At 38.9% G+C, this 15,866-nt stretch overlaps 1 protein-coding gene across 1 annotated transcript; it reads right to left on the reverse strand.

The window, feature by feature from the left end:
- Nucleotides 1-82: 82 nt before the first annotated feature.
- On the reverse strand, nt 83-14,915 carry LOC140574351 (guanine nucleotide-binding protein G(o) subunit alpha-like). Its single transcript, XM_072694146.1, has 10 exons — nt 14,883-14,915; nt 14,641-14,776; nt 13,009-13,100; nt 10,999-11,091; nt 10,206-10,366; nt 7,894-8,022; nt 3,618-3,747; nt 3,285-3,356; nt 1,957-2,044; nt 83-273 (listed from the first exon to the last, which is right to left on the reverse strand). The coding sequence occupies exons 1-10, from the start codon at nt 14,913-14,915 to the stop codon at nt 83-85; spliced, it is 1,125 nt and encodes a 374-aa protein (XP_072550247.1).
- Nucleotides 14,916-15,866: the final 951 nt, after the last annotated feature.

A 15,866-nucleotide genomic window follows, 5' to 3' on the forward strand; every position in this document is an offset into this window, starting at 1 on the left:
AACACATTAAAATGCATTATAAATGCTGTCCATTATATATACACACAAAATCTTACAAAACATCTAAGAGTTAATGCCATCATTAGAGCAGGGACGCAGCTTCAAGGTTCTGCCTTGCAATAGTGTTCATCACAGCAGAGAAAACATCACGCACAGTTGACGTGTCCGTGGCGTTGGTGTAGTGAGGGTACACCAGCTTACCTGAGGTGGTGCACCTCGCTACGAACAGGGAGGTGACATGACAAGCGGCTGCCGTTACGTCATAGTCTGGGCCTGTGGCACGTGGCAGAGAAACATCTGGGCTAGTGTGTTTGCACAGCAGATGCGAAGCACTGTAGCTAAAGTGATAGTTTGGTGAAAAATCTAATTAACACAGTTTCCACTTAACTACAGGAGAAGGGCAAGACAAGTTCGCTTCTTTCGTTTTGTACTGGAGCTGTGAGTGTAGTGTAGCTTACAAAGGATTAAATCTCAACACCCCACCAATCAGCATCTTGCAAATGATATGCCAATAACACCCCTGTCGAGTAATCAATTTACTTAAGCGGTTGTCTCTACAAATAGACACAGCCAATACTAAACATTGGAAAACATCCTGTTTTCACTGACTAATGTAGTAAACAAGTAATAATAAAAGCTTACACATCAATAATCAAAAAAATAAAATCACCATTTTACAACCTCTTCTCTATATTTGCTGGTGTCCCCCCCCCCTCCTATGACATAATTTAAATCTGTTGTTCTTTAATGTATCAATTTCACGATAGCTGGAGCAATTGAAATGCTCTAAAATGACACAGACTACCATTGAAAGTTACGTTTTTTGCTTTGTCTAAACTGGGGGTGCATGACTAATTGGGTTGAGGTCAGGACACGGACTATCAACTAGGCCTCAAGATTTGGCCCCTCCTATAGTTTATGATCTATGATGGTTTGTTTAGTTTTTCTTCCCAAGCTAATAAAAGGTGTCTCACTTGCATAAAGACCACATAAGGAGTTCTCATGAGCAGCAACCAAATGTAAATTCAATGCCTGTAAACTGCAAACATTTTATCTCCATAATTTGTTATGAAATAATGAGTGGACAGGCCACACTTGGTCATTGTCCAACTATTTTTGAAATCCCTTAAAGCTAAAGGTTATTAGTCTTCAGTCACTTTCATTTGTGACTTTACCTTTAACTGGTGCTTTTCACTCACTGTAGACAAATCTGAAAGTTACACAAATAAAACCTTTCTAGGGAGGAAACTCAGATTTCCAGCAGTTTTAAAGTATTAACATGCATAAAATACAATTCTCTTTCAAACTGGATTAGTTTGTTTAAATACTTTTGAGCATTTGGGGAAAACTGTAGGACCCTAAGCAGTTATTGCAATATAGACGTAATAAAAAATGGGAAGAGAACCCATTTGTGATGGTTAAATGACTAGGCCAGAGCATTTCCACTTCCAGTTCTTGGTAGTTTGGTCAGCCCCTACCAAAGCAGTCCAAGAAAGGACAACTGGTGAAATTGTGACAGGATCATGGCCACCTAAAACTCACTGATGTGATCCATGGAGCCCTCAGATTAAATAATCTGCTACCAGATGCCACAGGACGCCTTAAGAGGTCTCGTGGAGTCCATGCCTCGATGATGGGTCAGATCTGTTGTGGTGGCACACGGAGGACCTACTTAATACTAGACAGGTGGTAATAATGTTATGGCTGATCAGTGATACTACAACTGTGGTAGAGAAAGCATTGTGCAGATTATTCTCCAAACTACCAACTTTGACAGAAATGCTTTGGGACCTTAGTTTACCACAAATGGGTCTATTAAATGTTGACTCTCTTGAGCAGGCTGAGCCTGTTTGTGAATAATTATCTTTAAAACTATGCACATGATCTTGTTACATTAAATTAGTTAGGCAGCAAACGAAACCCAGATTGACTTGCTTCAGAATATGTAGGACTCACCTTTAAAGTCAGAATGGAAAAGTCTCAGATGTCTCCCAGAGTTAACGATCTTGTCACAAAACAGATCTGTTTTGTTCATGTACAAGATCTGTAGATAAATACACACAAAATAAGATTTTTCATTGTATGTGATGTGAGCAAGACCAGATTTTTCTCAACAATTCAATGCAATTTTATACCTGAACTGAAAAAAACATTCCCGTTTAGCTTAAACATGGAGAGTTGTTAACAGACATTTCCGGAACATATTTACTGTGTATATTGTAGTTTTACAATGACTGAATCAGTAAAGATTTTAACCTGCAGTAGGCAGCATCACCCAGGGCCTTCTGCTTTATTGGTGTCCCTGCAATAGTAAGTTACAGCTAATGAAGGACTAGATCATGATCTGATAATCTGAATCAGATAAGTTACAACTGGAGGCTTCAAACTAATTTTTTATGGAATCACTCACAGAACAATCTAATTTAACCGTTTTTCTTCGTTAATGAAGACAAGCATGGGGTCTCAATCAAATTTACCTCAATAGCAGTTATTTCCCCTTATGTACAACCAGGCCTCTCTCTCTCACACAGGGAGAGGTCTAAAACTCAAACTAAAAGGCGCAAACACAATTCAAGCTTATTTGAAATTACTGGCTAAATCTGACAGCATACAGAGGGCATTCACACATTCCCATTAGGGGTGGTGTCTCGCTTATGCTCGACAGCAAAAGAGTAGATTCTCTGTAATCAGAATGCCTGAACCTGTTGATTTTGTAAAATAGTAGTATATAGTACAGTATATAATAGTATCCATGTTTGTAGGGCGTGAATGGCTACGTACCAGCCTCAGCAGCTGTCTGAACTTTAGCTTTTAGACTCAAATCACTGTACTCCAAATGCTAAGGAGAAAAAGCCTGGTGACCTATCCTTTTGTAGTCTTGTAGACCAAACGTTTTCTATAGACCATTTTATCCATTAAAAGACAAAAATGTAGGATAAAATGCCTGGCTATGCCGTCTAATTAAACTTTGCAGATGCAGAACCGTGCATACAAATAACTATGGAAATGATGACTGATGCCTTTGAACCAGAAATTGACTCCCCACAGTTAATCATGCTTTTTATAGACTACAGGAGACGTTACAGGCAATTAAAGCCAATGGCAGAGAGTCATCTAGAGCCTTTGATGTCTTTAATAACATTTAAGTCCACAGTGCCCAATCATATATAATTAAAGTATATTTAATCACTACACAATAACATTGTCATTACTGAGGGACTTTAGTAGCCTAAATGACACTAAATAATAAAAAAAGGCATTTTTTGGGCATAATAGCAGCTTACCAACGATGCTTTGCTGAAATGTGCGTTGTTGCATACTGTGGTAAAGAGCTCCAAGCTTTCTTGCAAACAGTTCTGGGGGAGGGACGGGGAACCACGTGTCATCTATTACAAAGTGGAAACAAATGAACAAACAAGCCCTAAACAACAACAAAACTTCAAAGTGACTTCCCCACAAGGTTTTATGCAGTGTACTAAATCCAGTTACTAATAAAGGCTTTATTAAAGTATAATATGAGGAAAACGTGGGAGTTTATTCTTAACTAGAGTCCACTGTATGAGGCAAGTGATATGTTGGAGCTCCAAGAACTTTAAATATCAATGACTGTTACTCACCAAAGAGGGGCGCTCAGGAAGAGTTAGATCATACCCATTAAGAGCCACTACAAATAGCACAGCCCGGACATCATCGAAATAGCTGAACCACTTCTTCCTCTCAGAGCGCTGGCTGCCCACATCATACATTCTGTGAACAACAACAGATACTGTCAACTAATATCCAAAAAAAGTTCCTTGTAGGTGGAATCCACTTTGCCACTTTGACTCACTTATCCTTAGTTTCAAATGGCACTTAAAATATAATGCCATTATTTTTATTTCCAAATGAAAGTTAAATGTATGCCATGATTGTTAAAAGTTGAACATAACATTAATTCCAGTTGGCACAGTAAATATATTCACTGTTTGTGAGATCTTGAAGACCAAGGCATATACATACATTATATATCCAAATGTTTGTCAACACCTCTTCTAATGAGTGCATTCAGTTACTTTAAGTTGCACCCATTGCTGACAACTGTGTAAATGCACACACACAGCTTGTCTAATCGCTGTAAAGAAATACTGCCAATAGAAAAGGACTCTCTGGAGCAGATAAATGCCAACCTTCTGGTACCATGGCTAATGCAAGGTGTGGGCTAGAGGGGTACTGAGCCCACTCAGCACTGAGCTGTGGAGCAGTGGAACTGTGTTCTCTGGAATGATGCTACTCCAACCAATATATGTTGGATGAGCTGGAGTGGTGATCATCCAATATCCTGACCTTACTGACACTTTTGCTGCTGAATGCAATCGAATCCTTATCACAATGACCCAAAATCCAGGACAGTAGAGACGGTTACACAAGAAAAAAGCAAGACCAAGTTAAATACCCTTGATTTCAGAAGAAACAATAAATGCCCCAATACCTTTTTCCTTACAGCGTAAATCCACCTATTTAGTCTTAAGTCTAAGCCAAAAAAGGATTAACATTTATAGAGGTTCATTAAAAAGATGCAAATTGTTAGCTTATATATGAAGAACTGGTAATATTAATAGTTCTTTGATTTGTCACTTTTCAACACTTTAATGTACAGTTTTTTTATTCCTTGACCAAAAATCCCCCCAAAGCACTATTTTTTGTTAAACATCTATATTAATGACCACTACCCTCTCGCTGTCTCAGTAGCATGGACGAGATATGGGGTTTTGTCTTAATGGTGTGGCTGCCAAAGAGCACAGCATAGAAAAACACATTCAACTTTAGGCTTATTTACACCAAAAGACCAGATGGTCAGTATGTGGTTGTTCCAACCATGTCATTACACAGCAATGTTATATCATTTAAGTAACATTTTGTGGATGATCGATACTTCAGATGTTCTGCTCATTACTTTAGTAAAGAGTATCCCAAGCATGTTTGAATATTGTTGGAGAAAATGCAGTTTTAGATGTTAGACCTCTTTTTAAAAAGTACAGCAACAAAAACATAGCCTGTTAACTCAAAGCCATAGTACTGCTTACTTTGTCACAGGACACAGGTGACCAATTTATAAGTGCCTGAAGTGGTCTTGGCACCAATGTAGGTTCGATCAATCATGCACATGAAGGTGTAAAAAGGAAAAAGGAAATGGAAGGTAGGAGACCAATCCAGCTCCACATTCAGATATTCCTATTTTCTACCATCTTCATCCACATTTGTCCTGCATCACAGGAGTCATCAGTTTAAAATGTCTCAAAACTCTCCGTCACTCTCCACTCCATACACTAAGCTGCAAAAACACCCCATACATTAAAAAAAAAACAAACAACAAAAAAACACCCCTACTAAGTTTTGAGCATATGTGTTTAGGTCACGTGTTAGAACAGGTGTATAAAGGCTGCAGTGGACAAAGGCTTTAAAGGATGGTCAAGCGAACACAACGATACCATTTATTACAATATCTGGTCCCCTCTCCATTTAAATATTACATCTTTCAATAAAAAGAAATAAATAAAAACCCTCCCCTAGATCAGGGCATGAATGAGCTCCTGGACACTAGAGGACTTTGGTCCCTCGTACTATCCTCATGGAGGATGTTTCTGATAGCTTGTGTTTCTCCTCACACAAGGTAGCAGATACTGGTCCTGCTGCTGGGATGAGGCCCTGTCCAGCTATCCTTGTGTAACAGCCTGTGATTTGGTGTGTCCTCAAGAGGACATGATAGGAGATGCAGATGCTGAATGGGCTGCAGATACCACCTCATGCTACCAGTAGTGACAAAGATACTAGCAAAACACAAAACTACTGAAGAATCAGTCAGGAAGGAAAAGGAGAGAGCCATGTCTGGCCACCACCTGCAAAACCATTCCCTTTCCCATTCCCCAAAGCAGGGGAAATTGATTAGCAATCACTTATGCTTCCTAACTGGATAGATGATGTGAACTGTGCTTAAAAGTCAGGTATGTGCCACAAAACCATCAATTTTAACTAAACTCTACCTTTTCTTCCAAGCAGAGTGGTCAAAGATCCAACCAGAATTCTGCCAGAAGCTTGTTGAGGACTACCAGAAACATCTGGTCAAGGTGCTAAGTGACATCTAAATCAAATAGACTGTGTGTTGTGTGTATACTGTTAAGTGTCAAGGCATATTAGGTATCAGATTGGCCCTTGTTTTAATCATGGTGTTCAGAGCACCATCTCCTGACCTCAAGGTGCCATTAACTATTAATAATTATTAGCATTAGTTATTAGTAATTATTGGTCAGCCAGTAACACTGAGGAACATTTTCAGAAGGTAAATAAAAAATTTGGAGTCTGCAGTCGGGAAATGAAAATGTAACATATGAAACATAAAAACAATTGCGGAAATGATCCATTTTACCAGTGCGAGAACCACATGCTTTTTTTTTTTTTTTTTTTTAAACCAGCACTGAAAAGCACATTCAGAAAAGAGTGGAGACTAATGCGAAAACACACACACACACACACACACACACACACACACACACACACACACACACACACAGTTACTTTATATCAGTTCAGAGTGATTTGACTGCACTATTCATTCGGAACCGGGAGCAAGATAGACCGAAAATTTACTAGGACACTCAGTCCAAACTGTCTAAAAATTAGCAGATCATCTCATCTAGACTATGCGGCTGTATTATTTATAAAAAGACCAGATCAGATTAGTATCGGCTGATACTCTGCAAGAGACTCAGATCAGATTAAGGGTCAAACTATCCTTTTTTGACCTTGTGTTGGTTTCAAAACTGACCACCATAGCCAGTACCTCTTTTTCCAAACTGCTGCCAATGCAATGTCATCAGGGTAGGTCTGGTCCCTTCCACTTTTAATTGTGCAAGACTTTTACACAGTGCCCACACTTTCGTTTGTTATTCCAGACTGACAAAAAAATCTATTCCATTACAACAGTTATAAAAAAATATACATATCCCTAAATAGTTTGATATTGTACATAGGCAATGTACAGTGTGTTTGGATCTTGCAGCATCTTCCAAAACAGAACCCTTAAGAGCCATCCATCTACAATTGATGTTCGATGACGTTTATGGCCTAGGACTGTGTGACACAGAGGTAATTGCAATAAAAAGACCTGCCAATTTAGAACACAATCAACAGAGGTGAAAGTCCCATTCAAGAGTAAACGAGACCAGACACACAAGAGACATTTAGCAATAATTTCCAAATCACTTTTCCATTCTTTCCATTTCCATTTTTGTTACGAACGTGAAGTGACAAACTCTCCTATCCTGAGTTCTGAGAACACAATGTGTTCCTCTTCCTCCTCTTGCCATCACTGTGCAGCAGAAACAGATAGTGAGTCTGAAAGACAGGACACATACAGAGGTGGGTCTCTGAGGGACCCAGATACAAATAGAGAGTGGGTGAGAGAAGAAAAGAAAGAGAAAGAGAGAGATACGCACTCATGGTCCACACCTCCACAAGTGCAGGCAAAGCTATCAATATTTCATGGCTCTGAATCACACCACAGCATGGGGTCCTCCTCCAGCTGTGTGAAGTCGTCACAATTATCCAATAAGACCCACCCCATGACCTCAGAGCAGAGGCATCGGCAGGAATTCAGTACAAGCTAGGTCAAAAATATATTATCCATTGGCCAAGACTATTTTACTATGGTACACTAGCGAAAAGTTACTAAAGGCTACTATACTAACTACTACATACAAGGGGGCGATGTGAAAATATTGATGTTAAATTGATTAGCAACAGTAAGGCTGGAAAAAAACCCAATAAAACCAGCCCAAAAAACAGACAATACTCAATTTTTATTTATTGATTACCGAGCTCTGTTTTAAGGACAAAACAGGATGTATACATTCTTACCTGTAAATGGAGTTATTGTGGCTGAACTGAGTTTCAATGATGCCACTGGTCCTCACTCGCACCCTCAGCACGTCTGCCTCAGTTGGGACGTATTTTGGAGTGATTATCCTTCCCATGTTCTCAAAGAAACTGGAGCAGCAGCGAGGCATAGTGAAAGGGAGAAATATTTAGTACTTAGCAACATCACAATCTTTTTATGAGTGTAAGACTTTGAAGGTCAATGCAAGAGAACGTTTAAGTGCTCTGAACAGACAAAAGGCAAAAAAATAAAAAATAAATAAAATAAAAAAAACACCTAGCACTGATTCTTTTAATTCTGTTCATATAAACCCTTATTGATATGCTACCAAAAAGCTCAATCGGAAACTCTGTATGTGAGAGTAGATTAAGCAACGTTGAGCTTGTGATATCAGTATAGGAGGCTGTGTGTTTTTTGTTTTTTTTTGTTTTTTTAAAGTTAATCTTAAGGAAAGACATTTATTGAGCTCTGATCACCAAGCTTATCAGGGCCACAGGTCTTAGCTCAGGGAGCCATTAACCATCTGTCAATCAAACAGCTGTGCCGTCCACCTGTGGCTTGCTGATTACTTTATCTATGGAGAAACAGCCCTGGGCACTTTCCTGATTCATTTGATAAGTCTGTCATCTTTTAATGGTGGTGTTGGAAAACAAGAAACAACATCAGACACTTCGGATACAGCCAAAAAGAAAGAAAGCTAGTAAAGAAACAGCTACAAAACAGAAAAAAATATATAATCTTTGAGTATCTTTTGATGACTGGATGCCATAAAAGTCAAGATGGCTTGGTGACACTAAAAAAGCCTGACTGTGCAAAAATGGTCAAAGACTTACATTTGTCATCTGATGAACAACAAAATGTCATGGGGTGAAATTCAGCACTGGAAGAAAACAACCCTGAATCCAGGCATGAAAACAGATGAAAAATAGATGAATTAGCATCTGGTGAGGTCACAACTGCTATCAGGACCCTGCGTGGTTTGACATGAAGGGCTCTGCATAATGGCAGTGGTTTCAAGAGTGCTCAACATAGCCCACACAGCAACTGGACCTACTGATCATACCACAGGTACACTGTAGCCAAAATGCCCACAGCTTATTAAAAAGCAAGAGCTTACAATAGACCTTTCAGAAACCTCTAGGCCTACACGCATAGCATTCAAGTGTAGGTATACATTAAGCATGCAGGGGTGCACCATATTTTGCCCATCTTACAAAAGGGGAAAAGGACAATAAAAGGAGAGATCTGTGGCTTCAGGTAATCTGCAGAGAGCATACGCATGATCATTTGAGAGACCTTTGGAACATCTGTAACAAATCCAAGTAGGTAATGTTGATGGGTCCACTGAAAGGGCGGTACATATGGAACACAGTGAAAAGCCAAGGAAATAATAATTGCTTCTACTGAAATCCAGGGCTTTTGTTGGAGCAACTGCCTCTACTGTCCAGGGAAGGTTTTCTACCATATTTTGAAGCACTGCCGTGAGGATCTGATTGCATTCAGCAACAAGAGTGTTAGTGAGGTCAGGATGTTGGATGATCACTACCCTACCTCATTACCAAATCATCCTTAAAGTATTGGATGGAGCACAATCATTCCAGAAAATACACTCAAACCACTCCACTGCTCCACAGCTCAATGCTGGGGGCTTTATACCCCTCTAGTCCACTCCTGGCATTAGACATGGTGATCTGCTCCAGATGCTAATGGCAATACTTCTCTACAGGGACTACACAAGCTGTGTGTGCATGCATTTGCACGTGTTAGCAATCGGTGCAACAAAGTAGTAGCTAAATGCTTTCATTAGAAGGGGTGTTCACAAACATTTGGACATACATTTGGACTCCTCTATCCACAGGGTAGAGTCATTTGTCACTCCAGTACAAAACTAAAGAACATAAAACTGGTACGCTTAGCGGTTTTCACTCATTGACCATGATTGGGGTGAGAAAAAATAAAGTCAATTTGAGTGAAACACTACAAACCAATACTTTCAATCTTAAGACCCAGATCCACAAGAAGGACACGGCAAGCTGTGTGTGCCGCCCCCTCCCTTGTAATTATTCTGCCCATTTCATCCACACTTTTTTCCCCCCAGGACACTCACTAACAACGCATTTTAACGAGGCAGCAATTAAGGAAGCTTTGGTAAATGTCACAGGAGTCATTTCCTGGAGATACTTTTAGCCCAAAGGAACCACAGCATCTCACACATCAGAAAGTGTAGAGTTCAGCACATGTTCCGCACTAGAAAAGCACTGCATAGGCTCTCAGGGGGCTAGAAAACACTCACTATAGCGCAGAATCATTAAGCTGGTATTCACGGCCCCTGGTGGCCGCCACCCTCACTCCCTGGTCCCCCCACAGGCTGAAGAAAGCGTAGGCCACAAAGGGCAACAGCTCCCGGTCCTCTCCAATACAGAATTCACAAGACAAAATGGAGCGAGCATGGGCCTGGAGGTACCGGAAAGAACACATCAATATGTGAGGGATGGCTGATAAGGACAAAATGATTACATGGCTACATACTGCAACACATCAAAAAGGCATCATACTGGTGAATCAATAACGCGACACATCATTGATGAAAACTTACTGGCTTTCAGAATTTTTTTATGATAAATGTCAACACTACACTTATTATTCTTTATTACTGCACTGCCCTTCATCTCAGGTTAGGTTCAAATGCATATTTTTTTTAAATCTTATTCTATTTATTGTATTGTATTACTGTGCTGTATTGTGTCCAAATTAAGTATTATTTGTGATATTTTAAGTAAGCCAAAATATCACAATCCTCAAATTAAACTCCTATCACCACCACTGTAAAGTAATCCCAGTGAGCAAATTCCTCTACACCATGCCTCCATACTGGTACAAATTCTCCTGTAATGCTCTTTAATTTTACAGCAGCCTCTTCACTGGACTGATGAGACAAAGGTGAAAATGAAGTGTAATGTTTTAGAAAAACAATGAAAAGTTACAATTACACAATGTGTTGACACATGACTGGTCTGTGACACTCCAGCAGAGTCCACATCTGCTCCACTGACAGCTGGTTCTGAGGCTAAAAATCTGTAGCTCACCTTGTTCTTCCTGTTAGCCAGATTGATCCGTAACATGCCCATACCATGCAGGACAAACTTCATAGAAGTCAGGAGATTGTCCAGTACAGCGGGCTGTGCATTAAATAAACATGAGAGAAAACACATTATGCTGGAACATTTAATAAGGTTTTCTAATTATTGTATGCATGTAGTAATTAATTTATTTGTTTTTTGTTTCCTCAAGTTAAAATCTGATTAGCTGACAGGTTTACAGTTGCCATAAAATACTAAATATACCCCCTTATAATCATACATTTAACTGAATTCTGTATCATCGAAAAAGCTAAATCACAAACCTGCTGTGCTGAAAGAATCACGTAATCTTATGTTGCTTGGCAACCATAGCCTACTGTTAATAAACTACACTGTTCTTAATAGATAAGATAATCCTTTTATAGCATATAGCATAATCTACATCAGTGGCAGAAAGTCAAAAGTCAAAGGAAGTCAATGCAACACTGATTAATCTGTCTAGAACAATGGTTCTCAATGCTGGACCAGGAGTATCACTGCTTGCATGATGTAGTGTTTCCCTGATCCCAGCACATCCAATTTAGGAACTCCAGGAAGATTTTACTATGCACTATGAAGCTATACTATGTAGCATTTTAACATTAAAAGAATCTCTTCTGATCTGTAACAGGGAGAGTACCACCTCTATCTTTGCTTTTTTGGGCTCAGTGTGCCAGACAACATTATATTTGAGGGAACTACTGTGATATTACTCTGCGCATCCTCAAATAACAAATTACACTTTCCAACTGTAGGGGGAGCCCAAAAGCATGAAATGACCATTCTTACATGTTGCTTCAAGTAATAGACAGTGAATTGTTAGTCAATCAGGGTTCATTTTAACCACTGTTCAACAAGAAAACAGGTTTTCTTGTTAACATGTCTGTTATATACAGTGATCATGGCATATCCAACCATGGCATCTGGCTGGATATATTAAGCAGCATGTAAACAGTCAGTCCTTGAAGGTGATGTATTGTGGATATGAGCTACTTTAAAAAGGGTCAAATTGCTTTTTGCATCTAATATGGGAATGCCACATGGTTAAGCCATGTAGTCCTGCCAGTGTCTCCATGTTTATGTCCTTTGGGAGATAAAACAGAAACCCCGACTCTAACAAAAGCCATATATGTTCAGTTCTGATGGTGGGGATAACCTCAGCCGCCAGAATCATATGAACACACTGGAAATCACCCACATGTCCAACACTCCAAGACTGTTAAATCCTAATGAGTGAGACCACATCATATGAATTTGTTAGCTAAAATAAGGGGCAAAGGGCCTGTGGAACTGGAAATTTGGGATTATTTCATGGATCATCTCACTTATAACTAACAGCATGATTACAAGACTAGAACTAAGAGCTGTTTGTATACCTTATTTCACTTTATTATTGTTGAAGGATGGTGTTTGTACAGTGTGTATCAGTATGTGTATATGTACCACATGAGCTTTTGTTTACTGTGATTAATAAAAAAAAAAAAAAGGGTCAAATTGTACTAGAATATACATCACATCAAATTGTGATTACAACACCACCTCATATAAGGTACAAGGTGATGACTCATTTGGTGGTAAGTAACAAATACACCAAGTGTGTCGCATGCACTGCAATATTCTAATTATGCTCTAAATGCCTATTAAGGAGAAGTTGTTTTGGATAAAAACTAATATCAAAGTGTGGACAAAGATGAAAAAAACAAACAAATTGTAGTCCAAATTGACACCCTCTTGATTGAGAAAGTTCCAAGGGGGAAACGCAGCATGAGGTTTCAGGGATTAACTGAATAAAATCTCACTCAAGGAAACGCCATGATGTTTACTTACTGCAAGGTTCCATGAAAAACAGCAACCCTAATTACATTTGAGAAACATGGTAAAATGTTATATAATACATTTTTTTCTGCTAGTATAAAAACACTATCTCTCATTGCCTACTTCTGCTTCCAATATTTGAGAAAAACAGCAAAAGGTTACCTTAAAGCTGTCAAGCTCATCTTTGGAAAAACCATGGCTGTAGATGATCTTCATCTGCTTCACTAGAGTGCTTTTGCCACTCTCTGGAGTGCCTAGACATGTTTAACAGGGATGAGGGTTCGCAAACTCAACGTTTTGAACCAATAACTCTTCAGGCAGTGTTTATTCATGCTGGCAAAAATTGTGCAAATGCATGAAGGCTGATCCACAAACATGTATTTAAAGAGGTAACAACTCAACATAGTGGCAAAATACAGACTAAATCTAAACATTACTTTTTAAATTATCAATAAATATTGATATTTTCACCATTTAAAATCATAGGTACATTATACATTATACTTTGGCACGCCTGGACAAATCACATGTTGAGTTTTCACAAAAAAAAGAACCATTTGTAAAACAAACTATTTATAAACATTTTACTGCCTTTTTTACAGAGTTATTTTATATTTAATTAACTTTTCAGACCTTCATTGACTTAAAATAAGGAAAATGTTACTATTGAGCTTACATCACACTACCGTCTTTGAGCTCAAATTACAGCTGCTACAGTACACAGTTAGCATACGAGATATGTGAAACTGTTATACCAATTGATCACATAAACTGAAAATGTATTGTTCAGTCCAGTAAAGCCTATCAATTGTCAACAGTTATAGGTTGCTTCTTTGAAAGAATTTAAGTGAGCTTACAAAATGTCTTTATCAGACATCTCTGCTGCTCCAGTTAAGCTTAGTGTGCTTCCTTTAAGCTCACTTACATTTAATGTTTTTGTAAATATTTCAAACAGATTTTAAAGCATTTTTACAAGACCCAAAAAATCAATTTATTTAATAATGGGATAGCCTGGGATATGGATTAGCCTACTACACACTGGGACCAGGAGGTGGTAAAAGCACCAGATTTCCCTTTAAAACAGAATGAAATTTAATGCAGAAAAGGCAGAACTTCTCACAAAATTCAGTAACCAATTTGATAATTTTAATAATCACAAAAAGCACTTTATGTACAAACATCACCTTAAATGTCCTCAGTCACCAGAAACAACTATCATGACCCTCCACTGTGAAATAAACATCTCTATTTTAGTGGCTCTGTTGCTACTGGGGTTGAAGTTGTTGGCTCTCTACCTCTGAATAAAAAGTATGTCAAGATGTTTTTGTATTTTAAATATTGTCCATTTTATTTTAAACCAACTGTATTGTGAGCTTATCTGGAACAAGGGGCAAGCTTGAAAGGTAGGCCCATTAGCACACCCTGACTGTTTTGCTGTTTAAACTGTTATGTATGTATGTGTGTGTGTGTGTGTGTGTCAAGCAAATAAGCATGACTTTGTGTAGGAATAGGTTATCAAAAAAAAAAAAAAAAAAAAAGAAGTGAAAACTGAACCTGGTAATTACGAATACAGTAATTACGAGTAACGTTACGTGTAATATAACAGAAATATCAATTTTTCTTGCAACAGTTGATTGATCCTTGTGAAAACTGACAGAGTTGGTACTATTTTCTCAACTCGGGGTGGACTAAACTTCTTATCCGCTGCCTGTCTCAATCCATTACCTGGAAAAACCAAGCTCCCGATGTTAGACATAATATCAAGACACACATGCACGGGATAACGGATCTTACCCAGAAGCAGGATTTTCACCACGTTTACCTCGCGTTCACTCAGACGTCGGTCAGTCTTTGCACTCCGGTCACCGGCCTTTTTCTCCTTCTCAGAGACCCTGGAGTGGAGGCTCTGTCGCAGTGACCTGGCGCAGGCCTCCACGGGAAGACAGCACAGATTTGACCAGGTTTAACCGTCATCTCGGTTTAGCTCTGCGTGTAAGAGCCAGCTAGACCAGCTGTGTGTGCAGTAAGTGTGTTACCTGCAAAGACGTTACATCAAAACAGCGAAACATTCTGCTCCTATTAAACGAGGCCGAAGATGATGGTGATGATGATGATGATGATGTCGTTGTTGTAAGGCCCTCTGATGTGGAGAAAACTAGCTCGTACGTACAGAACTGCTGCTTACTGCGCGAAGTGACCTGCTTGCTAGCTCAGGGCTACCTGAAGTTACCTGAAGTTTGGCCTCAGACGAGATCCGCGCCATTCTGCGTCTGATTCAGTCTCACGTGACTCACGTTTCGACTGGAAATGATCTCGAAATAATTATCGACAATATTTCTTGCAGTTGCCCCTAATGCTGTCCTCAAGTCGTCTAGGAAATATCGTATCAGTGCATCTGACCTCGAAAACAAAGGCGTTTGTTTAATGAGCCCCAACTTTCCGATTTGACGGGTTTTATATACATAAAAAAGATAATTTTTTGTATATTTTTTAAAATAATTTTATAATTATTTGTAAGTGTTGTTTGAGCAGCAGCACATTCATATTTTAGTCTAAAATCGTTTAATGATTGATTTCATTGTCCTCGTCAGAAATGTCTACCCAGGAGTGGTGAATAATGCGCAGTCGGATACTGTGTCGAAATAAAGTCGAATGTCTTCAAAAGTTCCTTATATCTCGAAAATGACTCCTTATCCTGCAATAATTAGGCCTACCATGTGCTTACTTTTCCAAAAATTCATATTTCGATATAGTGAGACATAGGGATACCAACTCACTACAACCTGCAGCACAAAGAGCCCGTATTTGCTCCATTAGCTCTATGTTGTTCTCGTCGTGAGTCAAATATAAACGTCATATCTAAAGACAGGGATTTCATTTCCTTACTACGTCACAGTGATAGATGTTACTGATATAAGAAAAGTATCCACAAAGAGCCCAAAGTAACACAACAGTTATAAAAATAACCACTTATATGTGCTAAATGTGTACTGAATATTATTATTATGATGATGATGATT

Source organism: Salminus brasiliensis, chromosome 12 (assembly GCF_030463535.1).
Source record: "Salminus brasiliensis chromosome 12, fSalBra1.hap2, whole genome shotgun sequence".
NCBI classification, from domain to species: domain Eukaryota; kingdom Metazoa; phylum Chordata; class Actinopteri; order Characiformes; family Bryconidae; genus Salminus; species Salminus brasiliensis.

Coding starts and splice junctions, on each gene's coding strand:
- LOC140574351 (XM_072694146.1), bottom strand. CDS start 14,915: ATGTTTCGCTGTTTTGATGTAACGTCTTTGCAG. Junction 14,777..14,882: donor TTGATGTAACGTCTTTGCAG/GTAACACACTTA, acceptor CTTCCCGTGGAG/GCCTGCGCCAGGTCACTGCG. Junction 3,357..3,617: donor TTCCTGAGCGCCCCTCTTTG/GTGAGTAACAGT, acceptor TCCCTCCCCCAG/AACTGTTTGCAAGAAAGCTT.